At 43.8% G+C, this 25,180-nt stretch overlaps 13 protein-coding genes across 13 annotated transcripts; 9 read left to right on the top strand and 4 right to left on the bottom strand.

Annotated features, from left to right (window-relative positions):
* Positions 1-180: 180 nt before the first annotated feature.
* Positions 181-1,736, bottom strand: K450DRAFT_168768 (uncharacterized protein; the record flags this gene model as incomplete). Its single annotated transcript, XM_051584082.1, has 4 exons — positions 181-335; positions 402-840; positions 906-1,454; positions 1,545-1,736. The coding sequence occupies 4 exons, from the start codon at positions 1,734-1,736 to the stop codon at positions 181-183; spliced, it is 1,335 nt and encodes a 444-aa protein (XP_051449127.1).
* Positions 1,737-2,351: 615 nt separating this feature from the next.
* On the top strand, positions 2,352-3,729 carry K450DRAFT_218260 (uncharacterized protein). The gene is made up of 4 exons (XM_051585177.1): positions 2,352-2,710; positions 2,779-2,830; positions 2,895-3,351; positions 3,464-3,729. Exons 1-4 carry the CDS (start codon positions 2,610-2,612, stop codon positions 3,514-3,516), a joined length of 663 nt encoding a protein of 220 aa, XP_051449128.1. The 5' UTR covers positions 2,352-2,609; the 3' UTR covers positions 3,517-3,729.
* Positions 3,730-5,294: 1,565 nt separating this feature from the next.
* On the top strand, positions 5,295-6,099 carry K450DRAFT_218266 (uncharacterized protein). Its single transcript, XM_051585178.1, has 3 exons — positions 5,295-5,734; positions 5,801-5,854; positions 5,915-6,099. The coding sequence occupies exons 1-3, from the start codon at positions 5,584-5,586 to the stop codon at positions 5,977-5,979; spliced, it is 270 nt and encodes an 89-aa protein (XP_051449129.1). The 5' UTR covers positions 5,295-5,583; the 3' UTR covers positions 5,980-6,099.
* K450DRAFT_218269 (uncharacterized protein) lies at positions 5,699-8,080 on the top strand. Its single transcript, XM_051585179.1, has 6 exons — positions 5,699-5,734; positions 5,801-5,854; positions 5,915-6,217; positions 6,309-6,389; positions 6,468-6,793; positions 6,886-8,080. Exons 3-6 carry the CDS (start codon positions 6,026-6,028, stop codon positions 8,003-8,005), a joined length of 1,719 nt encoding a protein of 572 aa, XP_051449130.1. The 5' UTR covers positions 5,699-5,734; positions 5,801-5,854; positions 5,915-6,025; the 3' UTR covers positions 8,006-8,080.
* Positions 8,081-8,394: 314 nt separating this feature from the next.
* K450DRAFT_218276 (uncharacterized protein) lies at positions 8,395-11,764 on the top strand. Its single transcript, XM_051585180.1, has 10 exons — positions 8,395-8,765; positions 8,856-8,947; positions 9,203-9,347; positions 9,413-9,475; positions 9,567-9,702; positions 9,772-9,851; positions 9,919-10,017; positions 10,091-10,187; positions 10,258-11,265; positions 11,379-11,764. Exons 1-10 carry the CDS (start codon positions 8,625-8,627, stop codon positions 11,564-11,566), a joined length of 2,049 nt encoding a protein of 682 aa, XP_051449131.1. The 5' UTR covers positions 8,395-8,624; the 3' UTR covers positions 11,567-11,764.
* K450DRAFT_218284 (uncharacterized protein) lies at positions 11,473-12,830 on the bottom strand. Its single transcript, XM_051585181.1, has 7 exons — positions 12,697-12,830; positions 12,581-12,631; positions 12,376-12,514; positions 12,129-12,315; positions 11,916-12,057; positions 11,773-11,847; positions 11,473-11,687 (listed from the first exon to the last, which is right to left on the bottom strand). The coding sequence occupies exons 1-7, from the start codon at positions 12,748-12,750 to the stop codon at positions 11,577-11,579; spliced, it is 759 nt and encodes a 252-aa protein (XP_051449132.1). The 5' UTR covers positions 12,751-12,830; the 3' UTR covers positions 11,473-11,576.
* A 93-nt stretch (positions 12,831-12,923) lies between these two features.
* Positions 12,924-14,893, top strand: K450DRAFT_168483 (uncharacterized protein; the record flags this gene model as incomplete). The annotated part of the gene is made up of 10 exons (XM_051584077.1): positions 12,924-13,031; positions 13,098-13,299; positions 13,378-13,453; positions 13,532-13,597; positions 13,669-13,842; positions 13,918-14,028; positions 14,092-14,179; positions 14,251-14,414; positions 14,476-14,706; positions 14,770-14,893. The coding sequence occupies 10 exons, from the start codon at positions 12,924-12,926 to the stop codon at positions 14,891-14,893; spliced, it is 1,344 nt and encodes a 447-aa protein (XP_051449133.1).
* Positions 14,894-14,994: 101 nt separating this feature from the next.
* Positions 14,995-16,237, top strand: K450DRAFT_218297 (uncharacterized protein). Its single transcript, XM_051585182.1, has 4 exons — positions 14,995-15,129; positions 15,214-15,469; positions 15,550-15,940; positions 16,055-16,237. The coding sequence occupies exons 1-4, from the start codon at positions 15,006-15,008 to the stop codon at positions 16,076-16,078; spliced, it is 795 nt and encodes a 264-aa protein (XP_051449134.1). The 5' UTR covers positions 14,995-15,005; the 3' UTR covers positions 16,079-16,237.
* On the bottom strand, positions 16,238-17,416 carry K450DRAFT_218302 (uncharacterized protein). Its single transcript, XM_051585183.1, has one exon. The coding sequence runs from the start codon at positions 17,377-17,379 to the stop codon at positions 16,396-16,398; it is 984 nt and encodes a 327-aa protein (XP_051449135.1). The 5' UTR covers positions 17,380-17,416; the 3' UTR covers positions 16,238-16,395.
* Positions 17,417-17,717: 301 nt separating this feature from the next.
* Positions 17,718-19,752, top strand: K450DRAFT_218306 (uncharacterized protein). The gene is made up of 5 exons (XM_051585184.1): positions 17,718-18,173; positions 18,243-18,542; positions 18,615-18,806; positions 18,874-19,003; positions 19,071-19,752. Exons 1-5 carry the CDS (start codon positions 17,952-17,954, stop codon positions 19,640-19,642), a joined length of 1,416 nt encoding a protein of 471 aa, XP_051449136.1. The 5' UTR covers positions 17,718-17,951; the 3' UTR covers positions 19,643-19,752.
* K450DRAFT_218312 (uncharacterized protein) lies at positions 19,511-21,364 on the top strand. The gene is made up of 6 exons (XM_051585185.1): positions 19,511-20,057; positions 20,123-20,303; positions 20,373-20,541; positions 20,613-20,776; positions 20,857-20,936; positions 21,000-21,364. The coding sequence occupies exons 1-6, from the start codon at positions 19,862-19,864 to the stop codon at positions 21,194-21,196; spliced, it is 987 nt and encodes a 328-aa protein (XP_051449137.1). The 5' UTR covers positions 19,511-19,861; the 3' UTR covers positions 21,197-21,364.
* Position 21,365: 1 nt separating this feature from the next.
* On the top strand, positions 21,366-23,538 carry K450DRAFT_218322 (uncharacterized protein). The gene is made up of 4 exons (XM_051585186.1): positions 21,366-22,049; positions 22,114-22,615; positions 22,687-22,863; positions 22,927-23,538. Exons 1-4 carry the CDS (start codon positions 21,814-21,816, stop codon positions 23,455-23,457), a joined length of 1,446 nt encoding a protein of 481 aa, XP_051449138.1. The 5' UTR covers positions 21,366-21,813; the 3' UTR covers positions 23,458-23,538.
* K450DRAFT_218326 (uncharacterized protein) lies at positions 23,539-24,483 on the bottom strand. The gene has a single exon (XM_051585187.1). The coding sequence runs from the start codon at positions 24,270-24,272 to the stop codon at positions 23,619-23,621; it is 654 nt and encodes a 217-aa protein (XP_051449139.1). The 5' UTR covers positions 24,273-24,483; the 3' UTR covers positions 23,539-23,618.
* Positions 24,484-25,180: the final 697 nt, after the last annotated feature.

The raw sequence follows: 25,180 nt of genomic DNA on the forward strand, positions 1-25,180 counted from the left end.
CATCGTATGATGTAATCAGTATACAAAGTGTTGCAGGTCCCAAAAACGCATGTAAAAATATTATGTATAGCTTCGATTAATCATGGAAATTACTCGTATTTTGGGCCGCATCCTCGCAGACGTCAATTAAGAAATTTGGTGCATGCAGGCATGATTGGCTATCAGAACGCCAGCGAATGTTTACATTGAGACGTAGATGGACCGTCGTTTACTTCTTGGATAAATGATCATGGTGCTCGCAAATAACCCGACGGCAATTCCTAATGCAACCACGACCATATGAAGTGCAAAAGCACTGCCGTCCGGATCATCGTCCATTAGCAAATGGTAAGCTCCTCGAACACCTATGCAAATTGATCAGTTTATGCATAATTTTTTTATTGCGTATAAAATCAACTTACCGATGCCTCCAGGGACTAAAAGAGTAATGCCGCAACTTAGTGGTACCAAAGGTGGTGTCTTGGTCACCTTGAGAGCAAGATTTGCATATAGGCCAATAGCAAATGCCGAAATACTTGCGGCGATTTGATAATCGCTTATGACCTTGTTGAGGAAGAAGACGATGACGAAAGCAATAATACTGCAGCAGATCATGGAAGGCCATTGCTTAGCGGAAGCACCAAAAGTCATAGCGATGGATATCGCTAAGAAAGGTAGAAATGGGATGTAGAACCACTCAGATACCCCAGGCATACAATGGCCGGTAGAGTCTGAGTTGGGATTGATGGTACCGTAAAGGCTGCTTCCAATCTGTAGCCCATAACCTAGAATAAATGCATATATGACAGAGTAGACGAATCGTATGGTACCAGCAGCAATCTGTCGTGCAGATAGTTCCATCTGCAAATGCAACTTGTCAACGACAATTTTTTCCAAATATGGTGCTTGTCCGGTTTAGAACTTACCACTGCGACTGTCATACTGTAGCCTGGGAGAAGAACAATGACAGCTGAAATAGCAACTTTGGAAAAGCAGACCCACTGAAACAAAGAACGAGATATCAAAGCAACAGCGGCAGAAGCAGAGACTTCGAACACGTTGCTGTACACTGAATGCTGACTTGCCATGACATTAAGTGCGCCAACTAAAAATCCGAGCACACCAGCGACAGTAGAGTCAGTCCAGGACCCGCCAAACATGACAAGACAAGCCGTAAAGCTACACATGGTAAAGGCTACTATTGTACCATATGAGCCCCACGTCGGTGGAGAGTTCACAATTTCCTCGAGCTTGAGTAAGCAGTCGCCCACATGTAATTCTGATCGACAAAGGGCATTGGCAACGTCGTCAACGTCGGCCAGTTTTTTTATGTCGTAACCCTGGTGAACTTTAATCAAGACGGTTTGCGAATCAATCATTGAGACACCACCAAAAGAAATCATCATTTGTCCAGGAACGTAGGAGAAGGCGGCGTCTACTGAGAGAAATCTTGCGGTTTGTTCTAGAGACGATTCCTAGTTTTAATGGCACATTGAGTATCATGATACCATGGACCGGCAAAAAATAATAATTCTAGTTTACAATGGATGCTATCGAAGACTTACTATTCGATGACTGGGACAACCGTATCTAACGAGGCACTGGCTCATCAGAGCAATCAATTTTTTCTTGTCTTCCGTGGTATATTGATATGTTGGAGTTGCCAGTTCAATTTGAATGTGAGAGTCGTTCGTCGCATTCTGTGGGTTTGAACTGTCATTGACCTTGGGTCTCTTGTTCCAAACTTCCGGGGACATGTTTTGAAAGGCTTGCTGACTCAAGCGATACAGTCTTTTCAAGGCGCTCCGACTTTTTCCATTGGTGCCGTCTACTTCTATCTCTAGATCGCTTTCCTTCTTTCCGCTTGCGTTGACATAATAATCTGAAGAACTTTCTGTCAGTGTCAGGTTTCTATCGAGTTTAAGCATCGAGTTTTGTTGAGTGTAGGCTTCTGTCGGCGACTGAATCTGGGATACCGCTGCTGAGTGGGCTAGTGTGTCTTCAGATGACATATTCATAATGTAGAAATTTTGCTCTTCAGACGATGATGCTGAAGTTTGTGAAGACGACGACATCCTATACTAAGAGTAGAGCAAAGAGAAGATAGTCCGTCTAACAGATTTGTTAGTCAAGAATCTACCTTTCACGAACACAACCAAGGGGCATGTGCCATATCGAAATAGGATGATGCCGTATTTGACTTGATTCTAAGATGTATAAACGCTCATTACTTCTCACGCTGCAATATGCGTCCAATTATTTCTACTTTAACGAACACACGAAAGAATTGATTGATCTTTTGCATTAGATCACATTGTCCGCAACAATGATTTTGTCGTATGCCGTGCCCAAACTCACAGAAATCCTACGTAGTTCTTATTTTATTGATTGATACCGTTTAGAATTTAACCTGTTATAAAAACAATCAAACATAGTAGAATGTATCTGTTGTTGAAAGAAAGAAGCTATCGAGATGACAACATAAAGAAGCAATCCAAATTCCGGAACTACGGTTACAAGCCGGTTCATGACAGAGGGTCAAAACGCGGAGTGGCTTGTGACTTGCCTTCAAGCTTGGCAAGTCGGGTCGTCTTCGGTCTCAAAGCCCGTTCGTCTGGACATTGTTGTTAATGCCGCCACCTACTGCCAAAAACGCTGCAACTGAAGAGAAAGGCAAGGCCATAGCGAACAAAGATCTCAGTTGTTTGCGATGTCGAAAAAAGAAAGCAAAGTAAGATTGTGGTCCAAGCTTCAGGCTGCCTGCAACCCAACCGTTTTAGGCGCTAACTTCACTTACAGATGCTCAAAGACACGACCAACGTGTGCACGGTGTGCAAGATCTAACCAAGAAGTACGCAAGTTAAACAGGTTTTTCACAAGGCGATTGCATTCATTTTAAATCCTCTTTCCCGTAGTGTGTGTACCCAGACGCTCCACCCAATTTGACCGACTTATCCCAGACGGTGTTGTCATTGTACGATACCCTGAGACACCTGGAAGGCGAAATGCTCAACCAATATATGGAAGAGAGAGAAAATAACGTCAAGAAAGAAGCAGAAGACGACGATGGCAATAATTTGACATTGATCAGTACTGGCAACAGGAACGTTGGGCCGGCAGAAATAATTTTGTCAAATACCGGAATGGACGATGAAACAATGGATGACGAACAAGTATTCGAGGAGAAGTCAGCTTCCTCGTGGTCTTTGTCTTTCACGCATTTGGGACTATCGCTGCAAGCCGCAGTGCATAATGTGTTGGAGCTCGAAAACTTTTTAAAAGACATCTCAGGCGGTATATTTAGGGGGTTCGACGCTGCCAGTGCAGACAATTCCGATCACGATTCTTATTCTGATGATGAAGAATTAGACGATTCCGAGTACCTTGTAACCATACCGGTTTGTAGATTCTCTAACCTCGTTAGTAATACACTAATTGATCAAGAAATGGATACCGATTTTGGGGATGAAGAACCTCGATTCACCAACTTACCATTCAACCTATTTCATGAACATACTGATTGGAAGCGCCGTATAGCGCAAAAATATCCTCCTCATGTGGTTCTTTTAGTAGAGGCCTTAGAATCCTTTATCGTCAAGGACACCCATGAAAAATCGGACAATGGTGCTTCTGACAGCACCACCTCTGAATTTGTCTATTTGGCAGCCGCTACCATTATCTTCGCAAGTAATGACGAAGGAAAAAATCCGGCAGATGAAAGAGCCTTAGCCGAACAGTATTGCGTCAGTGCAACCAATATCCTATTTGAGAATACATTTTCAGATATCGAAACCAATGAGTGGCTACCCATCATACAAGCCATTCTCGTCCTCGGCTGGTATGAATTTGTATCTAAACGGTGCTTGATCCGAGCTAGGCAGCTTGTTGTGTTTGCCATTCGAGTATTTCTTATATACCAAAGCCAAAGGAATCCTCCATCGCGAGAGTGGCAGATCGCTGTCATGTCGTTGGTATACTTGGATGTTCTCTCCTCCGCATGTATGAATAGACGAACCTTGCTCGACGGCGACAATGTTGCAAACATCTCTCGGCAACTATTGGTCAAAACAGGATCACCAGATGCCCCAGACTACTTTGCGGAATCACTTTATATGGAGTTTCAATCCATTCGCCTTCTTCGCCAAGTCATACGGACTTTCTACGCAGTAGACGATAACGAGACGAAAAGAGATCTTGTTGCCAAAGTGGATGTGGATGAAGTCTTGAACTTGGTGAAAGACGTTGAAAAGTGGGAGACTGACCTATCCTCATGGGCGTTGTTCGACTCTGATGAAGAATTGGCTAGTTTGGACGACGAACTGAGTACCATTAAAGCAAGATGCAAGCTTCATGCCCACGCTCTGCACAATGTCGTCAAGGTCCTCCTATTTAGACCATTTTGCACCGACTTTCAGCGATATGAAGATCAGAATGACGAGGCCGACGATACTAGATTTGATCAGACACACACTCATACCACCTTTCTTGACTTATCGCTAGAGTCTGCTATGAAAATCGCCCGATGCTATAGAGTCTTAAGCACGGATGACTTCATTCTGGTTATTGGCAAGTCGCTTGTAGAAGATGTCATTGCTCGCGTACAAAGGGCATTCGAAAGCGACGAAGATATGATGCGCTCAATCAAGTTACTACAAAATACTTTATCTACCCATTAACCTTGATGCTATCTATTATTTTGAGCATATGGTCATTGCAGTAAGACTGTAGTGACCAGTTCTCCAAAGCAAAAATGGATTTAATAGAATCTAATCTCAGAATATGTGAATAGACTTGTACCATATACGTTAATTACACTTCGGATTGCAAGGGAAAAATTGTCCCGTAATAAAAATGAATAGTATCTGTTGTTAACAAAACATATCACAGGATCGATATTCCTTGCTAGCATTATGACCTAAGCGCTTTTCAGCTATACTTACTTAGCATTTATGACCGTGGAGTGCGTTATAGACTCTAGTTTTTTTTTAACACCTCTTAAATGTGCTGCCAGAAATCAACTGACAACACCTTATCTTTTAGCTTATTGCGGCATAATGTTAAAATAATGCCAAGAAGTACCTTGCATTAACTTTAGAGAAAAGAATAATATGTGTTACCCATAAGATGGCGCTCTCAGTCAGTAGCGTTATAGTATAGCGTTATCTCTAAGAAAGGGGGGAGATTCAGCATCACAGCAGGGAGAACATCCAGACTCAATTTTAAACGGCGCCGAACCACAACACCCCCCTTCAATTTGCTTGTTCTTGCCCTTCATCTCTTTTGACTCTGCGTTAAAGGTGAGTTCAACATCCATATGATTTCTTTTGAAAGTCCTGCTGTATGCACACCATATTGGCAAAAACCAAAACGACGTGAATCGAAAGATCGATGGGAAGAGTTTGAATTATTCTCTACCGTGAGCGATCCACGCATGTCCCACACGGATCTTATCGGCGAGGAACGCGTATATTATCTTTCGACCTTACAGTCGAACACTATATTGCTTGACCCAGCTTGACAACATACTTCGTGAGGTTTCCATAAAAAACTCAGCAAAAGTTTAGTGATTGACACTGTGATTCCCAATAGACATCAAGGCACATTATGGCGGAGACAAAGGCAATCATTAAGAGTGCTGACATGAGTGAGGAGATGCAGCAAGAGGCTGTTGACTGCGGTACCCAAGCTTTGGAGAAGTACAATATTGAAAAAGATATTGCTGCTCATATCAAGCGCGAATTCGACAAGAAATATGGTGAGAAGACCTCACTTCAATGCATCTAAACCCACAGAAAATAGTTCTAATGTATGCAATTTGTAGGCCCAACTTGGCATTGTGTTGTTGGCCGAAACTTTGGAAGCTTTGTGACCCACGGTACGTAACTATGATGACACCTAAAATATATATACAAGTACACTAATTGATTTGTTTCAGAGTCCAAACACTTCATCTACTTTTATCATGGCCAGATTGCAGTTCTCCTGTTCAAATCAGCATAATATCAATCAATTGTAATGGCAGTAGTTAAAATCAATAAAAAAGTTGATGATTGAAGATCAAGGCTGTTTTGCTATGATTTTAATTATAATTTTTTTTTTTCAATGCAGTAATTTTTTTTTAAAAGCCAACACTGTAATTATCCAAGTTTCAAAACGCTTTCCTTCGTTTTCTCCCCCTCAGCTTATCTTCACAATCAGCAAAATGGAGCTGCTAATGCTAGTATTGGCATCGGCCCAAGTACGTACACAGCAACCCTACTAATAAGCTATTGACAATGCGTCTGTCATACCTCAATATCTAACGCATTGATCCTACCTCCGCTTGACAGGCCATACTACAAGTTATTCTCGTTGTTCTGTTCGGCTACGGTTTAGCTAAGGCTGGTTTCTTTCCAAAGGAAAATCTGAAGGTTTGTCCAAATACCACTCACCATCTATGGAGTCTTATCTGCCACGTAGCTCACCTCTTCACTTTTTCAATGCCATAGTGGTTGTCAAATTTGAACATGAAGTTTTTCACTCCTTGCCTGCTCTTCTCGAAGATGGCCTCGGTTATCTCTCTAGAGATCTTCCTAGCATTCTGGCCCATTCCTCTGTTCTTTCTCACCTTTGCAGTTTTGTCATTTATCACGGCCCAGCTATGTTCCAGAATTCTTGGAATTTCTGAAGCTTATCGTCGATTCGTTACCGCTTGCGTCATGTTTAGCAATACCAACTCGTTGCCTATTGCCGTGATGACAAGTTTGGCCGTATCTGAAGCTGGGAAATTGCTTTATTGGAAAGCCGATGATAGCAGAGCCGATGTGGCTGCCAGGTAGAGTAGAGAAATATTTGAGACTCCTAAACGCACCTTCCTCCCTTTGCTGATACATCTATTTTTTTCTTGCCTTTGTTAAATCTCCGCAGAGGAATCTCATACATCTTATTCTATGCAATATTCGGTAATATTATAAGGTGGAGCTATGGATACAAGCTGATGACCATTCCACATGAGGAGGAGCAGCAAGCCAATGACTCGATTTTGCCGACTGTCGCCAAGCCAAAATATCTACCTTCGGCAACTCAGACCAATCGATATCATTACGACAGTTTAAGCACGTGCCCACCTTTGTCCATTTCAAATACAGAAATTGGGAACGAGCAAGAGCATGCCCAGTCAAGACGACGATCAAACTCATCAACTTCAGAACTCAGCTCGATAGACCGAACTCTAACTGCCGAAGAAAGTGATCATTACAGACTTTTGACAGAAAACGCAAGTACCGTCACCTTGGCGCCAAGCGATGACAATAATGAAGACAACCATCGCATTCACAACAAACATCGTGGCGAGCTTGAGCACCCTGTTCAACCACCTACGTATAACGAAAATTCGCCCTTGCTTTCTTTTCCGTCTCTACCCGCCGAATATGTGGAAGAACATGAAACCGTCTGTCCACTTGCTCGATATCCTGGCGGCAAACGAATTCTCACTGTCTATGCTCGACTTACTAAATATATGACTCCTCCGCTTTGGGCGGCGTTGGCTGCTTTATTTGTTGGCCTTACTCCTCTCAAGCCCATCCTATTTGACAAACACCGCTTTCTATATCCATCTTTCACCAAAGCCATTGAATCATGTGGTTCAGTTGCTGTTCCCATCATTCTCGTATGTCTAGGCGCCCAACTTGCCTCGTTCAGTATACATCACCGTTGCTCGTCTGACGATATGAAGAAACCCATTGCAGCAGCCGTCACCATTCGCATGCTGATCATGCCGCTCTTCGTCATTCCATTAACAACGCTTTTTATCGCCTATGGAGAAGGAATCAGTAGTTTGGCAAGCGATCCTGTGTTTGCAGTAGCCATGATTATGATCGGATGTGCACCTACCGCCATCAATCTAGTGCAGATGACTCAAGTATACCCCAATTTCTTTGAAGAAGAAATGCTTCGTGTCCTATTTTGGAGTTACGGCGTTATCTGCACACCTATGATGACAGTTGTTGTACTGCTGGCTTTAGAAGTGGTTCAGAAAGTAACGTAATGTAAAGGATTGGCCTCTCGATAACAAGATACATACATCCTAGCAGTTTCAAGTCCCTGGTCACTTCAAATCTTAATAATGATCGCAATTTTTCCTAATTCATCCACCCCCCCTATGCTCTTTTGGCAACTTTGTACATAGCACTAGCCATTACATCCGTAGATAAACATATGTCGACTTTCTTCGCATATGAATATGTCCGTCAGTAGAAAATAAAGTAATACACTCGGTCAGTGGACGCAACTTCACCACAGCAATTTGTCTGGGTTCTAAAAATCCATTGTTATTGTAATGCGACCAAAATGGAAATTTGTAAATGGAACGCGTAGAGGTAAATGAGAGCTGGCCAGGCGCTGCCAAACATCGTCGCACTTGTAAGCAAATAATGAATCTCTAGCCTGCAGAAAACTTTCAGTCATCCTGTCACATACTTAGCTTGGTACATCAAACAACAACGTATTACACTAGAAAAGATTAGAAAGAAGCTATGCCATTACTTGACTTTTGAACACTGGTAGAATCCATAGAACCCACGACATTTATATTTGAATTAGTGGCAGTAATTAACGCGGACTTCTGTCCGAACCTCTCAAACTGATTTCCCTCCAAAATTCCATTAATGGGATGTGGCGGGCATGTGGCTCGTTTGCCGAGTCCAGAGTTTTCCAATCCATCCTTTCTCGTTTTACAGATCAGCTTGGCAAACAAAATGGCTTCAGCTGAAGTTGAGGTACCAAACAACTTTGCAAATAACTTTTGGGTAAGTTCAAACGCCACCGTCAGTCACAACTCCTGCTGGCTCTATGCTCCTTTGGTAGAGATGCCCTGACATGTTACGTTGGTCCATTAGGGCCGCAATGATGCCGGCACGGAAATCCTTCGAGCTCGAATGTTGAGCTCCAAGCAAACGAACGAGGACCTCAAAACCTTTTACAATGTCAAGTAAGTGACTACAGTCCTCGGCGTATTATACTGTTTGGCCGACCTGACAGTATGCGGCGTTCTAAATTACGTCTTTTGAACTCATCTAATGATGTTCCAGAGCCGCTCTCCATGAGGATTTCGGTAAAAAGCTACTCAAACACTCCAAAATGGTGATTGGAAAGGATGAAACAGGGTGATTAAAATCAGTAGAGATTATATGCATTTGAATGTAATGTACTACTCTAATCTATCTCCGTTACCCCGCGATCATAGGACATTGCGGCGACTGTTGGATGGTATCCGAGATGAACTGGAAGCAGTTGGACAAAACAACGTAACTCTTGCACAGAGAATCCGTAATAGTTTGGAAACCCCTCTCCAAAACTTCATTACGGACCAACGAGACCAGAGAAAGCTGGTAGGAAAACACATCCCTTATATATCTGTTGCTGGCCGTGCATCATTTACAAACGACTACCATAGATTCAAGTAGGTGTGGACAAGCAGCAAAGAAACAAACAGCTTCACATCAATCATGTATACAAGGTGGGTTGATAACAAGATACGATGCTGTCTAAAAGGGGATGGGATTGTATATAGCTTGAGAGTTGTTACTAATATTGCCATCACAAAAAAGTCAAGGGAGAAATACTATGCAGAATGCTCAAAGATGCTCAATCTTCAAAATCAACTTGAAACATGTATAGCCGGTCGCGAGTATGAAAAGATCAAACAAAAGCATGAGAAGTCACGGCTGGAGGTAAAGACCTCAGGTACGTATGACATATAGGGCGAAAAGCGCAGCTGTTGAAAGTGAAACTGAAGCTGGGTCATTTTTTCAGATAAGGAATATCAAGCTGCGTGTACAGGACTTAAGAATGTGATGCAACAATGGCAAAACGAATGGAAAATTGCATGTGATGTTAGTAAAAGCGAAAGACATGTTGCCAAATCACCCTATGCATAATGCTAACTAAGTGTGGAAATAGAAATTTCAAGAAATGGAGGAGAAACGAATAGAATTTCTGCATCACAGCTTATGCGTCTATGTGAACATATTACAGACAGTTACCGATCAAGAAAGAGAGGTAAGTTATGATACCGGCTGACCGTGCTGCTTATCATTTGTGCTTACTGACCCTGTGTTTTACATTACTCCAGTCTCATGAACAGATATGGGATCTGCTGGACCATTGTGATGTGGAACAAGATATTCAATATTTCATCGAGAAGCAAGGAACGGGGAATAATATACCAGGTTTTTATCCATTTCGAGGTAGTGGCAAACTGATCGAGTCTGGTTATTTACACTTTATGAATCACTGCAGAACCACCTTCATACATTGACTTCTTTTCGGAAACCCGTGATGAACAACCAAAATACAGCATCGCCAACTTTGCTGGACGACAGAACAGTAAACGACTGTCTACCAGTGCTATACCCAACAGTAAGAGCGATCAAGAACTGAAGCGGGCTTCTACTCAATCTCTGCAATCTATTACACAACCCTTACAGCGGGCATCCTCCACACGGCTATCCTCCAGCATAGAACGAGACAGCCGGCAACTTTCGAACGCCGGTGACGAAGAAATTTTTATTGAGGATTCTGCACAGGGAGTTCTTGTCCCTATTGTTACGAAAAAGACAAGTAGCCAGATCCAATCTCTAGAATCCTCTAGAGTTCAGTCTCTGGAGTCCTCCAGGGTTATGAATCAAGCATCAGATGATGTATTTCATACAACGGAAAGAGCGAAAATTCACGAATACAGTGACGGAGAATCCACACCTAGCCATTCCCATCCCAAAAAATCTTTCGTCACTAGGTTATCACGAAAGCTTAGTCAAAACCTGGATCGCTCGTTTGACCATGCCCTTGAAGGATTGATTTATAAGATGGAAAAGGGAAGAGATGTTAATGATGTCGAATATTCACCGACGAAGACCTCTGCCCGATCCAACTCATACCGGCGTGCTCCATCACCCGTTAGAAATACCTCATCTTCCAGTGCTGCTTCCAAAAGCGGACGACCCACTTCACCTTATCTACCGGGTGGATGGCCTAATAACGAGCCAAAGGTCTCACTATCGACCTCAGCCAAGATCATTTCGGAACGTTCCGGTGTGATACAGTCTCCCTCCCCTTCATACTCAACAGGCACAGCGATCGGTGCCAAGACGTCTTCGGCTCGAGACCCACGCGGTAGTATCAAGATGAATGCCCCTCCAGCCATGCGAAGATCAGTCGTACAGCAACAGTCTCTCATGCCACAACCACCACCTTCACAAGAGAAACAAGTTGCTTCACACGATGGAGGCGAGCCTATAATATGCTGGGGTAAGTGTATATCCAATGGGTTAGAGGACATCAACAACGTTGAGATTGATCTTATTCGGTTTATTTTATGTTATGTTTCCCTTTATTGTAATACATTCTCACATTGGTTTTAGCTATTGCGCTCTTCAACTACCACGCAAAGTACGACGACGACCTGACGTTTGAACGAGGGGACTGGTTCGCTATAACGCAGATGGATCAAGGAGGGTGGTATATGGCGCATGCATGGAATGTGACGGATGCGCGATGGGTCGGCAAATATGGCTATGTGCCAAGCAACTTTCTACAACCTGCAAAATGATGAGGCATATTTAAACTGTATTTTCGTTGTCTCCAAAATCATAGAAACTGGGTATCCAATATTTGTCCTCTTCTCCTGGCGATAAATCCAACCATGCCAATCCGTCTTGTAACAGATTATCCTAATTTTTGTATTTAAATGTTTATAATGAAAATGATCAGTTTGCAATCCATGGTCTAATTTGACATACACTATCAATGACCTACCAGCGCTTGGAGGATTCGGCCTTCATGCCATTTAAATTCAGTTTCAATCATTCCTTTCGTCATGTAGCCCGTCGCCTTTGCGTCGATGGGTAAGCATATTTGGTCTGGTCGATACATGCCATTTGCAAAACCGATAAACTTACCTGCGCAAGCAGAAGCAGGGATGATTGATCCGTATCCAATTCTTTGGGCACTGAACGTACCATTTTGCGATTACCAATCGTCAAGATTTCGAATCCGCTACTTAATGGTTTGAGTGTTTTGATGGATCTCACTATGTCGTCTCTGAGAAATGAAAATGATAAGGCGACTTTAAAGAACGTAAGATCATTTTTCATCCTCTTCGATGCACTTACTCGCTTATTTCCGGTTGAGAGCTTTTTCTGTCACCTCGCTTAACTTTAATTCGACGCTTGAGTTCTCCCATTTCTATCAAACCACCGTTTTGTGGTCGTGTTGCAATACATATTTCTGTAATCTGCACGGAGAGTTCGAAATAGAAGTCACCAAACCCGAGCAGATCTGCCCAAAATCCTTTGTTTGCTGGTGAAAGTGGATATTCAGATCAAGTCTCATAGCTCATATTCCATATTATTCACTTACAGGCTAGAGGGTCTACTCCTATCTTTGTACACATTTGCTGAAAGTGCATGCGAAATGTTGGGTCCCGCCGTATATCTTTTCGGTACTTCCGGGCAAATTCTTGTAAGTTGGTCTTGAAGGTATCAAGCTGGTCATGAAGCTTATGGATACCATGGTCAGCAGTGTTGGTTTATATCGGTATAATGTATTGAGTGCCAGCACATACCTGCTGTATTTCTCTCGCAGCTATGTTGTCTCCAATCTCCTGAAACTTGCGCTGTGTGGCAAATCCAGATTAGCTAATGCAGTATGGCGACACAACAGTTTCGTCACAATACTTGCATCTAACGCTTTCCGATTTTCAGCATTAGCAATTCCAACAGCCCTTCGTCTCATTAAATATAAAGTGAAGTCAGAGAAAGAAGCTCGGTAAGGGAAGCTGAATTTGGCAAGCAACGGCAGAAAAGTCGCCAGCCAGCCAACTTGTGACTTTCAAACCCCCCTCGACTGACCCACCTCAACACACAGTCTTTCACTTGCTCACCCACCCACATTGTGTGCTAATCACTATGGCCGATAACCAAGACGCTGTGCCCGAGGTGCCACTCGCACTTGTCTCTAATCAGTACTATGAAACCAAAATTGCTCAGATGAGAAATCGTCCTGTTCCATGGGAGGTAATGCATCATGTCATAACCATGCCGCTACCGCCCATTTTTGCTCAATGCTTATCACGTCAATAGGGTTATCAGCGCGCCAACTTGATTACTTCTGAGCAGTTGGATCTCATTCAACGCATTGATAACAAGTCACCTCAAGTTATCAAAGAACTTGCTGATGAGCGAGGCGATACCTATGCGAATCTGTACCTTCAAATACTAGACACCCTGAACCGACCAGATACCATTCAGCACGTCCTTCTTTTGATAGAGGACTTCTTGACAGGTAATATATAATTTGCCGCGCTTTAGTATATCATTACGTGATCAGTCTAATCATTTTTTTGAATGCTTTGCCTACCAGATCATGAAGAAAATGTTCAATATTTCCATCATGCTAGTGGCAACAAACCCACATATCCATTTGGTCCTCTTTTCAAGTACGCTGTCATTTTGAAATGGTTGCCTGATTTTATTCGTCAGCGAACTTAATCATGCATTTCCTCTTTTTTCATCAGACATCTTCGCGTAAACGACGATATTGTACCTCTGCAAGCATCCAAGATCCTCACCATCTTTGCTTCGTAAGTCTTGCCATTTCATGGTTATCGTCATACCATATTATCGCCTGCTCACCTTGGTTGAAATTGATTAGCTCTGCCCCCTCTCCATCTATGGTCGATCTCAGCCCTTATTTCAACTGGATAGCCACCCAAGTACAAAGCGAGGATTTGCGAATCGTGGATCTGGCCGTACAGGAATTGGAATCAATTTTAAGAGTGCGCGAGTATCGATTGCCCTTCTGGGAGACACCAAAGGCTGCTGAATCGTAAGTGATCATTCAATTTTGTGTTCATGTATGTGCGATATACGGGACTCTGTGTACTCATTCATTGCTTGATAGGTTGATTCATGTGCTTCGACGAACGAGCCCAGGTCCTCAAATGCAGTACCAGGTTATCTTTTGCATATGGCTGTTAACATTCGACGCTCAAATAGCAAGCACGATCAACCGGTAGGTATCCTTCAACTACACCTACTCTGCTCATGTGCAGTCGACTAATGATGCCTTTTGCAGACAATACGATATCATCCCGTTGCTTATTGACATTGCCAAATCAGCTCTCAAGGAAAAGGTTATTCGCGTTGTCATTGCTAGCTTCCGAGTAAGTTGTAGTTTGGAGAATTAGCTACTGGTTTCTTTACAGGCTGCTAATCGAAACATGCTTTCAAACAGAACCTCGTTGAGAAACAACCAGAATCTAACTTGGCTGCCATGCTTGTCGCCAAGTTATTGCCATTCACAGAAAACCTTAGTACCAGGAAGTGGTCCGACACCGATATCGTCGAAGATATTGAGTATTTGAAGGCCGAGTTGGAAGAGAACTTCCATAGCCTGAGGTATGCACTGAGCTGACTTCACTGTAGCCATCGATATCTTATGCTCATAAACACCTTACAGCACCTTTGAAGAATATTCTTCTGAGGTTGAGACAGGAAAGCTCAACTGGTCACCCCCACACAAGTCAGAAGTGTTCTGGAAGGAGAATGCACAGCGACTTAATGAGCAAGACTATCGTCTTCTTAGAATCTTGGCGCGATTGCTTAGTACCTCACAAAGCCCCCTTGTTCTTTCTGTTGCTGCTCATGACATTGGTCAGTATGTTAAATACTCTTCCAAGGACGCTAAAAAGTAAGTTGAAGGAAAAGGTGGATGCAAATGTTATTAGATACTAATCTAACTCCATCCCTTCAGGATCGTCCAAGAAATTGGAGCCAAGCAACGAATCATGGAGCTTATGACCCATGAAGACCAGGATGTACGATATCAAGCACTCTCCGCAGTGCAGAAATACATGACCAACGCATGGGAGTTTTAAGCAACCAGTGTTGAGGAGGCGATAGATTGCACATTTTTCATACGAACAACAAAATAAATAAAATAACAAAAATATCCCTGTCTCTTCTTTTTCTGCCAGCACCTTACTGTCCATGATACGTGCATTTGGCCTCAATTCGTTTGGTCAAACCATGCCGTCCGGAGGGAATGGGGAGCTGCCAGCGGACATTACCCGCGTACTCTATTGTACTTGGGAATGCAGCTTTGGCATCAATGGTGAGCTTGCATTACCAACCTCAAAGACATTTTTGCTTTGTTCGTCTGGCCACTAAATAACCGACCGCGCTTGTGCGTGTATAGATAAAGGCGTTTTGGTGGTGTGGGGATATAACCCGCAGACTGGTTCATTGACATCAGGGGCAGTTCCGTTCCATAACGTTCGAGGAACAGACGTTGTCAAAGTGTACGGCGATCCAAACTCTACCCTTGGTATCCTGCTCTCAGACGGCAGCGTGTACCACTACAGCGTACCTGGATCGGGTGAGCCTATGTTCGTGGCCAGCCATTGCAAGGACGTAGCGTGCATGGCCGGCTCTCAGATCGTGATTTTGATCAAGTACGAAATTTTTCATTGTTTTAAAAACGCATTGAACCTATACTTCCATCTATTGAAGTCTTATCCATACATTACACTAGGAACGATGGAGAAGTGTACCATGCGGCCCTAAACGGTCGAGAATCACCTACCAAGATAGACATACCAGCGGTCCAAGGTGCTGAAGCCTCCTTGTATCATGCCATCCTCTACTGCAGCTCTCCGTTTGCTGTGTATGGTATAGGCTCCAATCGATTTGGTCAGCTTGGCTCACCAGAGTCTCCGGAAGCTCTGCAAGCAATACCGATTGCGTTTTTTGATGGCTTGACTCCAACTCAATTCCAAATCAGCTGTGGTACTTTCCACACTGCTTTCGTTCTAGATGGCGACGTGTACATATGCGGTCTAGGAACTCACCGCTCAGCAGGGAACCAGGATGATAACCAAGGATATCCTGTATTGGCAGAGTTCCAGGATGGGAAAGAGTGCGATGTAAATATTGTGAAAGTTGTTTGTGGAGGCAAACACATTATTGCGATAGACGGTAAGCGTGTCACGCACGACTCATTATAAGCGATATTTAGCAACGAGCTAATGCTGGATTAGATCAAGGTGGAGCTTGGGGTGTAGGAAGTAGCAAATATGGACAACTGCCGAGACAAGAAGGCAACAACGGCAATGCACTGGAATTAAACGAAATTTTCCATCGTTTAGAATTGAATGGCTATGGAGTAGACTGCTGGGCAGGTCCACAGAACTCATTCCTTCAAATAAAATGATACCCACAGGTTTTTCTGGTACAATGTCTGTGCGATTTATATCTTTTTTTTTAGCTGTAAAACTTCTATAAAACTTTTATGGGGGGATTTGGGTGCTGTATGGCAAACAAAGAATATATGACTACAATTACAATGGGGTGATGGGGAAAGAAGAAGCGAACCCAATCATTATTTCTTTTTGTTGCTAGGCATTTCTGGCTCTTCGTCCTTGGGCTGAGACTTCTGCATCAAGGTCAAAATTCTAGACATGAGCAGAGGGTGTGTTTTGCCCAAAGGTGTCTTCGCAGATAATGAATCGGCAGCTCTCATGTTGTTAGCCTTAGCAGACTGTTTAGCATTGGGAGAGGGGGTGGTTTTGAACATATCCTGAAGGGCAACTTCACCACCCTCATCACTCTCTGAGTATCCAAGGTAATCCTTCTCATCCTTGTTGATGTAAATAGGTTCTTCGCCTGGCTTGACGCTGCTGAGCGTAACGTTGGGACTGCCATCCGCTTCAATGGAAGCGTGGTTGACGTAGAAAGTGCGAACTTCCTTATCAATAGGTGGTCGTCCGGTATTCTTGACGGGAAGTGTTGCGGTAATTCCAGAAACACCAACAACGTACTTCATAGCACCATCCATGTTGACGATACGACCTTCAACAGGATACCCGTATTCCACTTGGTGATCAGAGTAGGTAGGACCGACAATGGATTGCGATCGTTGAGCGGTGGGCGAGGCAGTGACACCCAAATATTCGAGAAGCTGGTTCTTTGAAAGTTTTTCGTCCTTGACCAACTGAATGTATTCTTCGGAACGCTTGCCTGATTTCTTCAAAAGAAGCTTGAATTGTTCCTCGGTCATGGAACCAAGATCCTTGAGGACAACCTCTGGCTGGGGCTTGGGGGCGGTCGAGTTGGGGAAGTTCTCCTTCCATACACGGACGAAATTGACGGAGGAATTGGCAGAGTCCCAAGGAGTTTGATGCTCGGCTGTGTCTAATGCGCCTACAGTGATGAGTTTGGTGCGAATGACGGTGGGCAGGCTGCGCTTGAGACCCCAATCACCCCTCTTCTTCCAGCAGTTTTTTGTGGAGTAAACTTGAGGAATAGCAGAGTCGAACGACGCAAGCTTGGACGTACGCAATAGCTTTGCAAATGATTTTTCCATGCTGGCCCTGCTGAAGTTGGAATCTGACAATGGTCCCAAAGCTTTTTTGTTGTTGACAACTCCAAAAATCCCAAAGCGTCGGTATTAGCAGTCACACTTCCAGGTCAAGCAAGCTCAACTCTACAAAAGTTGAATGGAGGGAACCAAGCTCAAGCTTCCTTGTATTGTTAAAAAAATTCATCTACTCGTTTGTTGCTTCACTGGAATATGTCTTCGCTCTCTTTGTACACCACATGATTGTCGTACGGTTCTTTGTATCAGAAATGACGACAGTCGCCGTAAGCGATCAATTCATTGATATCCGCTGTCATTTAATAATGAATGCCCATTATCCTCCATATTGCCATTATGAAATCACTTTCTTCCGTTGTTTTACTACGTAGTTTATAAAGGGCTTACAAATGAATGAAAGATAGAGCAAAGGGCAAATTTGGGGAGGAAGCGCGCGACCTGAATTTTTTTTATTGGGCCCCCCCAATTGAGTTCAAAGATGACGGACTCCTTCGACAGCCAATTTGGGCTTCCAGCAAACCTCCACCAACAACTCCATTCTTCGAAATCCTGTTTCAACCATGAGGATCGATATCTCAGGGCGGTTCTTCATTGGAGGCGTATTGGTTCTGATATCGACGATCGCCTATCCCTCGCAATGGTTCGTCTTCTACGCACCTTTAGGCGGCTGGGCCTGGTCGACTGCCAAAGTGTTGGTACCTTTAAATATTCTCGTGGCCATGGTGTTTTACAATTACTACCTGTCATGTTCAACGGATCCAGGGAGAATCCCATTGGATTGGGTAAGTTTACGTGATCTTGTCACCGTCTCCTCCAATCGCTCACAAATCGTCAACTACTATGGCTTACAGGAACCTCCAGCTACTATTGCCCAACCGACGGAGGAAGGCAAGCGGATGGGTATCACTGGCCCCCGGTTTTGTAAAACTTGCAATGTATTTAAGCCCCCTCGATCACATCATTGCAGCGCTTGTCGTCGCTGTGTCCTAAAAATGGACCACCATTGTCCTTGGATTGCCAACTGCGTAGGCTATGACAATTATGGCCACTTTTTCCGCTTTCTTATTTATGTCGACTTGGCAACTTTGTATGTACTGATACTGCTCATTTGGAGAATACGAAAAATTATGGACGACATTCGACATTTTAGGGTAAGTAGCCGTGATTATGGCATCCTGAGTCTTCATAACCTGTGACATTGAACACTCTATTCTATTTCTTAGTTCCAGGCAGAACCGTCCACCACCGAAGTTGTCTTCCTCGTCCTTACTTTTGTACTGGACCTTGTAGTGCTGTTGTGTGTAGGCGTTCTGAGTTGCTATCATATATATTGTGTGTGCAAGAACCAATCCACCATTGAGAGCTGGGAGCGCGGTAAAGTCAAAGGCTTGGTTCGACGGGGCAAGATCCCATCGGTAAGGCGGATGGTTTCTCAGAGTACTTGATTGTACGATTTTTCTAACCTTTTGCACCGGGCTTCAGACACAATACCCGTTCAGTATTGGGATTATAAAAAATATCTGCTCAGTGCTTGGCCCTAACCCACTGCTATGGCTTTGGCCACAAAAACCACCAGGTGATGGACTCCAGTATCCAGTTAGTAAAGGCATAGGTAATTTAAACATGGTTGCAACTAGTGTTGGCGTTAAAAATGTTGGCTTTACTAACATTGTATATAGACCCAAGAGCAGCTTACATCTGGCCACCTCGCGACCCAGACGATCTACGACCCTCCATCTTTTCTCGAGGACAACATCCGGCTGGTAGAAATGGTAAAGCCCGATATCACCCCACACCGCAGCAGCGAAACCATGTTCGTCGCGATTCGGAAGGATATCTTGTGCGTGAACTGACGGCAGAAGAACGAACGTCGATGATGGAGTCCTATGTGGACGACGAAAATGCACAAGTGTATGAGATGGGAATGCACGAACCTGGACCTTATAATTACGAGGAAGATTATTATGACTCTGGCAGCGCCATTACTGATAGCGGCGATGAATTCTCTCTTACTGAAGATGAAGAAAACATGCGAAATGCCGTTAATGGATACGATTATCCTCCTGATAACTATGCGGATGAAGATGCTCAGTGGGAACAATACGTGGCCGCTGACTACGCAGGACGACCCGACCTTGCATACAATCAGGAAGAAGAGTATGCAATAGAAGAGGACGACGGTGACGACGCACCCCTTGCTACCTTGATACCAAAGACTAACTCCACGACAAAAGGTCTCAAGAAGGATTAGCAGATGTTTTCATATATTTTGTCATAATATTGTAGTTCAATTGCACGTATTTTTTTTCGGTTTTCATTAATGGTATTGATTGTTGTGGCAATTTAGCCTTTTGGTGGTCAAGACGCATTGGATGGAAATTCACGCGTATCGAAAGTGGAGGCTGTTCTACTTGCAAGATACCACGATTCTTCTATACCACATCATTGAGGCGTTCTTACTTCTGGACATATGAATCGACTACCGTTTACTCAGGGAAGCAAGCTGCAGCCACATTGCCGCATTAGAAAATGCAATTTTTTCCATGGTGCGTCTTCTGTCAACGATACGTTCTTCCCTTTACACTGTAAAATGTCTTTCTCCTCGTCAAAACGTCCAGTATTAGCCGTATTGGGCTGTGGCACTATGGGTGTTGCCATTTTGAAAGGTACGTTTTTAAAATCGGCAACTCACATGGGTAAGATCTGTCCTTTGACCGATTCAGTCACGAAGGAATTCACGACACTTTGGATGGAGGATGCCAAGAGGAACTATTTCCCAACAAGTTCCTAGTAACATGTTCTCGGCAAGAATCTAAAGCTCGATTGACTAAAACATTCGAGCGTAACGATACAGAAGTTCATTGTGGCGATAATGTTCACGTCGCAGAGGTTTCAGACATTGTACTCTTGTGGTTAGTTCCGGGCATGGAAGAATACCGAACATAATGATAGGATGATCATAACGCTGCTTTCTATTCTAGTTGTAAGCCTCAAGGCTCGAAGGCTATCTTGACACTTCCGGGTATGAAAGAGGCTCTTAAAAACAAATGTTTAATCAGCATTTGCGCTGGTGTGACTATTCTTCAAATGCAAGATTGGCTGGATCCAAGTACACACGTTATGCGAGCTATGCCCAACACACCATGCAAAGTGAGTATCATCGAAGGATGGACTAATTCTATCTCATTCTGTGCCTGTTACTGATCCCCCATCCTATCCAGATTCGCCAGGGTATGACCGTATTGAGTCCAGCATCCAATGTTGATCAAGTATACCAGCAATTGGCTTTTAACATGTTTTCGACATTGGGACGATGCAGAGTACTGGAGGAGAAGCATATGGACGCTGTCACAGCATTGTCAGGCTCAGGTCCAGCGTTTGGGTGGTGAGACATCATAGCATTTTGCCTGTCTGAGACGCATGGATACCATTGGCTAATTTTTGTTTCTTTGATATCACGTTTAGTGTAATTTTGGAGGCATTCGCTGATGGTGGTGTCATGATGGGTTTACCTAGAGACGTTGCTATTGAACTAGCGGCACAAGGTATGATGACATATTGCATAAGCTGCATAATCTTAATTTTCTGATGATATCTTTCACATTTAGCTATGAATGGAGCAGCTAGAATGGTATTGGAAACTGGTGCTCATCCCGCCGAAATCAAAGATGGTGTTACAACACCAGCAGGTTCAACGATAGCGGGATTACTTACCATGGAGGATGGAAAAATTCGGTCCACTTTGGCCAGAACTATCCAAGAAGCGACTAATGTCGCCAGCACCTTGGGCCGAAAGCAGTCCTAAACCGTTGTGAAGTCCAGGGGATTGCCGTTGACCAACCGGATGCAAGATTACAGTATGTCTCTGGTATTTCTTTTTTAACGGCGGCTACTTGCTCGGCAATCGAATGACAATAAAAAAAAAATTGATGTTAGCGTCAAATGAGACCACGTCTTTTACCCTCCTATGATTTCTGCTGCTCTTTCATAGTAGTTTCTCTCTCCTCCAAAACCATTTTGCTTACGCTTAAATCCAATGAGTCTAATTCGAACCTTGACTCAGCGTCCCCTTTCCATAGCAACTGCGCCTCATACCAAACGTTCACAAGTAGGCTCTCAAAAGAACAATGAGGCTAACCTGTGGATATTGCCTTCAAGCATGCCTGTAGAATATAACGAGCTCAAATCAATGTACCAGCTCTCCAAAGATAATTCAAAACGAAGGCGATGGTCAAAGCTGCTGGTCAAATATCGGGATGTGTATCCGCGAGGGCCCATGGCTGAGCAGCTGGCAATGACAGCCGCTCAATGAGTCGTTGTACAGACATGATTTTCTCCGCTTAATAAATTTAGCAGCCTCCCTACAAAGGTGGTTTCTTTATATCACTCATATCCCTTGCCTCGCCTTTCTTCAATCAATCCATGAATATCTCTAGAACCGACTTGCAAGCCGCTTTGGAGCGAGTTGTGCAGATCGCCCTTGATCGCAATGACCATTTGCCCGAATTACCTGTTGTTCAAATGAATCAGAATACTGATCAGGCCGAGACTCAGCTGCTGACAAGTCGCCTACCCACAACCGGCCAGCCTCTCGACAAGACGTTTGATCAAGTGTTTGACAGCGTGCTGAAGGAAGCGCCCAATGCCAATGGACCTAGGTGAGGATTTGTGTACATAGGATAGGGGCCAACCCTCAGGCATTGTTAATAATGGAGGTCTTAGGTTTTTTGGTTTGATCACAGGGGGGACAACACCGGCCTCTATTGTTGGTGACTTTCTGGCAACCCTCTATGACTTGAACGTGGCCTTGCATCTGCCTAAGGAGACCAACGCAGTGACAATTGAACAATTGGCCCTCGATATGGTGTTGGATCTCTGCCAAATCCCTCGAGAGGCGTATCCCGGCAAGCTCTTAACCACAGGAGCAACTGCCAGCAACACCATGGGCATGATGATTGCCAGGCAGTGGGTAGGAAAGAAAAGATTCAATATCGACATTGCCGAAGATGGCTTCTGCGGCAAAGTGATCAAAGTGATTGGTGGCCGAGCCCATTCCAGTGTCATTAAAGCTGTCGGAGTAGCGGGTCTAGGACGCGGAAACTACATTGATGTTTCGCTGGATCAACGTGGCTACAAATGGGATTTGGAAAAGATGGAAACCATTCTCAAGGCACAAAGGAACGGAGACTCCGAAGGTTCTATTGTGGTGGTCGGCTGCGGAGAGGTACAAATCGCTTTTGTGTAAATCAGAACTGTCACTCAACGGCGTCCCGAATTAACATCCTTTCCAAGCAGATCAATACGGGTGGATTCACTGCAGATATCGATAAAATTCGAGCACTATGCACTCAGTACGATGCTTGGCTGCATATTGACGCTGCATTTGGTTTGTACGCTCGAGCAATGCCTTCCCATGCTGCGTTTGCTGCTAACATCGAGATGGGTGACAGTATGACTTCAGACGCGCATAAGGTACAAACCAGCTCATCTTCTTTGTGTGGCCCCGCTTAAACAATGGCTAACCTATGGTTGTAGTGGCTAAATGTGCCTTATGACTGTGGATTGTTTTATACCAAGCACATCGATATGTGCTCAGAAGTTTTCGGAGGAGCCAAGTCTGCTTATCTGGATACCGGCAAGACGTCCATTCCCCAACCCTTGAGCGTCGGCATTGAAAATTCTCGTCGATTTAGAGCTCTGCCTCTCTATATGTCGTTACTGACTTATGGCGCCAAAGGCTATCAAGAAATTTTCGAAAGCAATTGCAACTTTGCAGTACGTCTAGGTGAATGGATCGATCAACACCCAGACTTGGAGCTTCTGGCACCTGTTTACCTGCACACTGTGTTGTTCCGTGTGTCAGCTAAGCCATGGGCACATCCTGAAGGAAACGACCAATTCATCGAAGCGATCAAGGGCACGGAAAAGGCTTATGTCACCAAGACAGTCTGGGATGGACAGCCTGCCATTAGAGCAGCTATGAGTAACTGGCGGACAGAACTAGATCGCGACCTACCCATTGTCCAACAAGCTTTAGAAGAAGCGTTACAATCTCGAACAGCATGATGGTGTTGGCATTATTATTTGAGTCTTTTTATTTTTCACACATTATATCACAACTGATTGTAATTTACAACAAATTAAAAAAAAAAGATATCCGTCGCATAGAATCCAAACATATGCACGTAATAGATCGGATCCAGCCGGCGTTGACCTTTCTTTTTTTTTTATTGGTTGACGCCATATTGAGCCTTGTATGCCTTCATCATCTCAAGCTCGTTACCATAGGTACCCTTCTCGGTCATGAATTCAATGATGTGATCCATGGTGATGATGGCACGGATGGGAATATTGTTCTGCTCTTGGATGGCTTGAATAGCGCTCTTACCGGAACCGTCGGGAGCGATTTCAGCGCGATCAACAGCAACGATGACACCGCACAAAGAAGCCTTGGAGGACTTGATGATCTGGATGGATTCATTGATGGCGGTACCAGCAGTGATGACATCGTCGACGACCAAGATTTCACCTTCCAGAGGAGAACCAACAATGTTGCCGCCTTCACCGTGATCCTTCTTCTCCTTACGGTTGAAAGAGTAAGGAGCGTCGACTTGGTGTTCGTTGTACAAGGCAATGGAGGAAGCAACTACGAGCGGAATACCCTTATAGGCGGGACCAAAGAGAACATCGTATTTGAAACCCTGGTCACGGATGGCAGCAGCATAGAAACCACCGATAGAGGTAATGGACTTGCCAGTGTTGAACAAACCAGCGTTAAAGAAGTAGGGTGATACTCTTCCGGACTTGAGAGTGAATGAACCGAAACGAAGGACATCATTGGCCAAACAGAATTCAATAAAATCTCGTTGATAATCCTTCATTTCGGGGCTGCTGGCGTTACCGTAAATCTATGCAACAAGCGTGCTGTGGAATGGTGAAAAAAAGAAAAGATTTTTTGGGCAAGGTTTCCTGGCATGTTTTGTGCGTGGAAATCAGCCGTCACGCTTTGATGGTCCGAGGGAGTTCGGAGTTGAGTAGAGCGCTTATCAAGTCGTTCATACAGGATTTGATATTTTGTGAAGATGTATTGAGAATAGAAAGAGATTATTTTATTATAATTGTCAGAAAAAAGTCTATAAGCATCATGGCCATATTCTGCGTAAAATGACTTTTATGCGGTAATGTATTTACAGTATTGGATTATACATGAAGAAGCCAATCAATCCGCAATCTATGCTTCTCCTGGCTTAAATGTTGTGCATACGGAGCTGTAGCATTGGATAGTTGGGAAATTTGATGGGCTGTTGGTCAGATTTTTTTGATCGATCATTGTTAGAGCTTTTGCTTGACTTGGAGTGTCCACTTGAGATGGAGTTAGTAGAAGTGTTTACAGATACGGTAGAGCGCTTGAAGAAGTTCATTTGAAACTGTACTTGGTTTTGAAAGGTTGGTTGTTTATGTTAATTGTGATTGTTGAAGCTTCTTTTATGTAACTTGATCTGCCAAGGCGAAATTGAGTTCCGCAAGGGCAAGAGCTTGGAATCCAACCTCAGCTTCTCGGCACTGCCAATGCCCAAACTTGGCAAAGGTCGGAAGTTACATTTCCCCATCTCTTGACACTTGTAACCTTTTGCTTGCTGCTATCAAGTCCTCGGTAGAGCTTAAATTCCTGTAATTTTTACCATGATAAATATGTATTTTTGGGCGAGGTATAGATCAGGAATTGTATGCCATGTGTCTTTATATCATCGTCTTTTTTAAATGTTGATCATTCTTTACATTTTAAACG

The sequence above is a fragment of the Umbelopsis ramanniana genome, assembly GCF_025399195.1.
Source record: "Umbelopsis ramanniana AG unplaced genomic scaffold K450scaffold_2, whole genome shotgun sequence".
NCBI classification, from domain to species: Eukaryota; Fungi; Mucoromycota; class Umbelopsidomycetes; order Umbelopsidales; family Umbelopsidaceae; genus Umbelopsis; species Umbelopsis ramanniana.

Coding starts and splice junctions, on each gene's coding strand:
- K450DRAFT_218269 (XM_051585179.1), top strand. CDS start 6,026: ATGATTGAAGATCAAGGCTGTTTTGCTATGATTTTAATTATAATTTTT. Junction 6,390..6,467: donor TTCCAAAGGAAAATCTGAAG/GTTTGTCCAAAT, acceptor TCAATGCCATAG/TGGTTGTCAAATTTGAACAT. Junction 6,794..6,885: donor AGAGCCGATGTGGCTGCCAG/GTAGAGTAGAGA, acceptor AAATCTCCGCAG/AGGAATCTCATACATCTTAT.
- K450DRAFT_218312 (XM_051585185.1), top strand. CDS start 19,862: ATGAATCGACTACCGTTTACTCAGGGAAGCAAGCTGCAGCCACATTGC. Junction 20,058..20,122: donor GGGTGTTGCCATTTTGAAAG/GTACGTTTTTAA, acceptor TCAGTCACGAAG/GAATTCACGACACTTTGGAT. Junction 20,542..20,612: donor TGCCCAACACACCATGCAAA/GTGAGTATCATC, acceptor CATCCTATCCAG/ATTCGCCAGGGTATGACCGT.
- K450DRAFT_218260 (XM_051585177.1), top strand. CDS start 2,610: ATGCCGCCACCTACTGCCAAAAACGCTGCAACTGAAGAGAAAGGCAAG. Junction 2,711..2,778: donor TGTCGAAAAAAGAAAGCAAA/GTAAGATTGTGG, acceptor CTTCACTTACAG/ATGCTCAAAGACACGACCAA. Junction 2,831..2,894: donor GTGCAAGATCTAACCAAGAA/GTACGCAAGTTA, acceptor TCTTTCCCGTAG/TGTGTGTACCCAGACGCTCC.
- K450DRAFT_218284 (XM_051585181.1), bottom strand. CDS start 12,750: ATGAGACGAAGGGCTGTTGGAATTGCTAATGCTGAAAATCGGAAAGCG. Junction 12,632..12,696: donor AAAATCGGAAAGCGTTAGAT/GCAAGTATTGTG, acceptor TTTGCCACACAG/CGCAAGTTTCAGGAGATTGG. Junction 11,848..11,915: donor CCCTGCTTCTGCTTGCGCAG/GTAAGTTTATCG, acceptor ATCGACGCAAAG/GCGACGGGCTACATGACGAA.
- K450DRAFT_218266 (XM_051585178.1), top strand. CDS start 5,584: ATGGCGGAGACAAAGGCAATCATTAAGAGTGCTGACATGAGTGAGGAG. Junction 5,735..5,800: donor CGAATTCGACAAGAAATATG/GTGAGAAGACCT, acceptor TGCAATTTGTAG/GCCCAACTTGGCATTGTGTT. Junction 5,855..5,914: donor TGGAAGCTTTGTGACCCACG/GTACGTAACTAT, acceptor GATTTGTTTCAG/AGTCCAAACACTTCATCTAC.
- K450DRAFT_218322 (XM_051585186.1), top strand. CDS start 21,814: ATGAATATCTCTAGAACCGACTTGCAAGCCGCTTTGGAGCGAGTTGTG. Junction 22,616..22,686: donor TGGTGGTCGGCTGCGGAGAG/GTACAAATCGCT, acceptor CTTTCCAAGCAG/ATCAATACGGGTGGATTCAC. Junction 22,864..22,926: donor TGACTTCAGACGCGCATAAG/GTACAAACCAGC, acceptor CTATGGTTGTAG/TGGCTAAATGTGCCTTATGA.
- K450DRAFT_218302 (XM_051585183.1), bottom strand. CDS start 17,379: ATGGAAAAATCATTTGCAAAGCTATTGCGTACGTCCAAGCTTGCGTCG.
- K450DRAFT_218326 (XM_051585187.1), bottom strand. CDS start 24,272: ATGAAGGATTATCAACGAGATTTTATTGAATTCTGTTTGGCCAATGAT.
- K450DRAFT_218276 (XM_051585180.1), top strand. CDS start 8,625: ATGGGATGTGGCGGGCATGTGGCTCGTTTGCCGAGTCCAGAGTTTTCC. Junction 9,852..9,918: donor AATGGAAAATTGCATGTGAT/GTTAGTAAAAGC, acceptor GTGTGGAAATAG/AAATTTCAAGAAATGGAGGA. Junction 11,266..11,378: donor CGAGCCTATAATATGCTGGG/GTAAGTGTATAT, acceptor CATTGGTTTTAG/CTATTGCGCTCTTCAACTAC.
- K450DRAFT_218297 (XM_051585182.1), top strand. CDS start 15,006: ATGATACGTGCATTTGGCCTCAATTCGTTTGGTCAAACCATGCCGTCC. Junction 15,130..15,213: donor ATGCAGCTTTGGCATCAATG/GTGAGCTTGCAT, acceptor GTGCGTGTATAG/ATAAAGGCGTTTTGGTGGTG. Junction 15,470..15,549: donor CAGATCGTGATTTTGATCAA/GTACGAAATTTT, acceptor ACATTACACTAG/GAACGATGGAGAAGTGTACC.
- K450DRAFT_218306 (XM_051585184.1), top strand. CDS start 17,952: ATGAGGATCGATATCTCAGGGCGGTTCTTCATTGGAGGCGTATTGGTT. Junction 18,807..18,873: donor GACGGGGCAAGATCCCATCG/GTAAGGCGGATG, acceptor ACCGGGCTTCAG/ACACAATACCCGTTCAGTAT. Junction 19,004..19,070: donor TCCAGTTAGTAAAGGCATAG/GTAATTTAAACA, acceptor CATTGTATATAG/ACCCAAGAGCAGCTTACATC.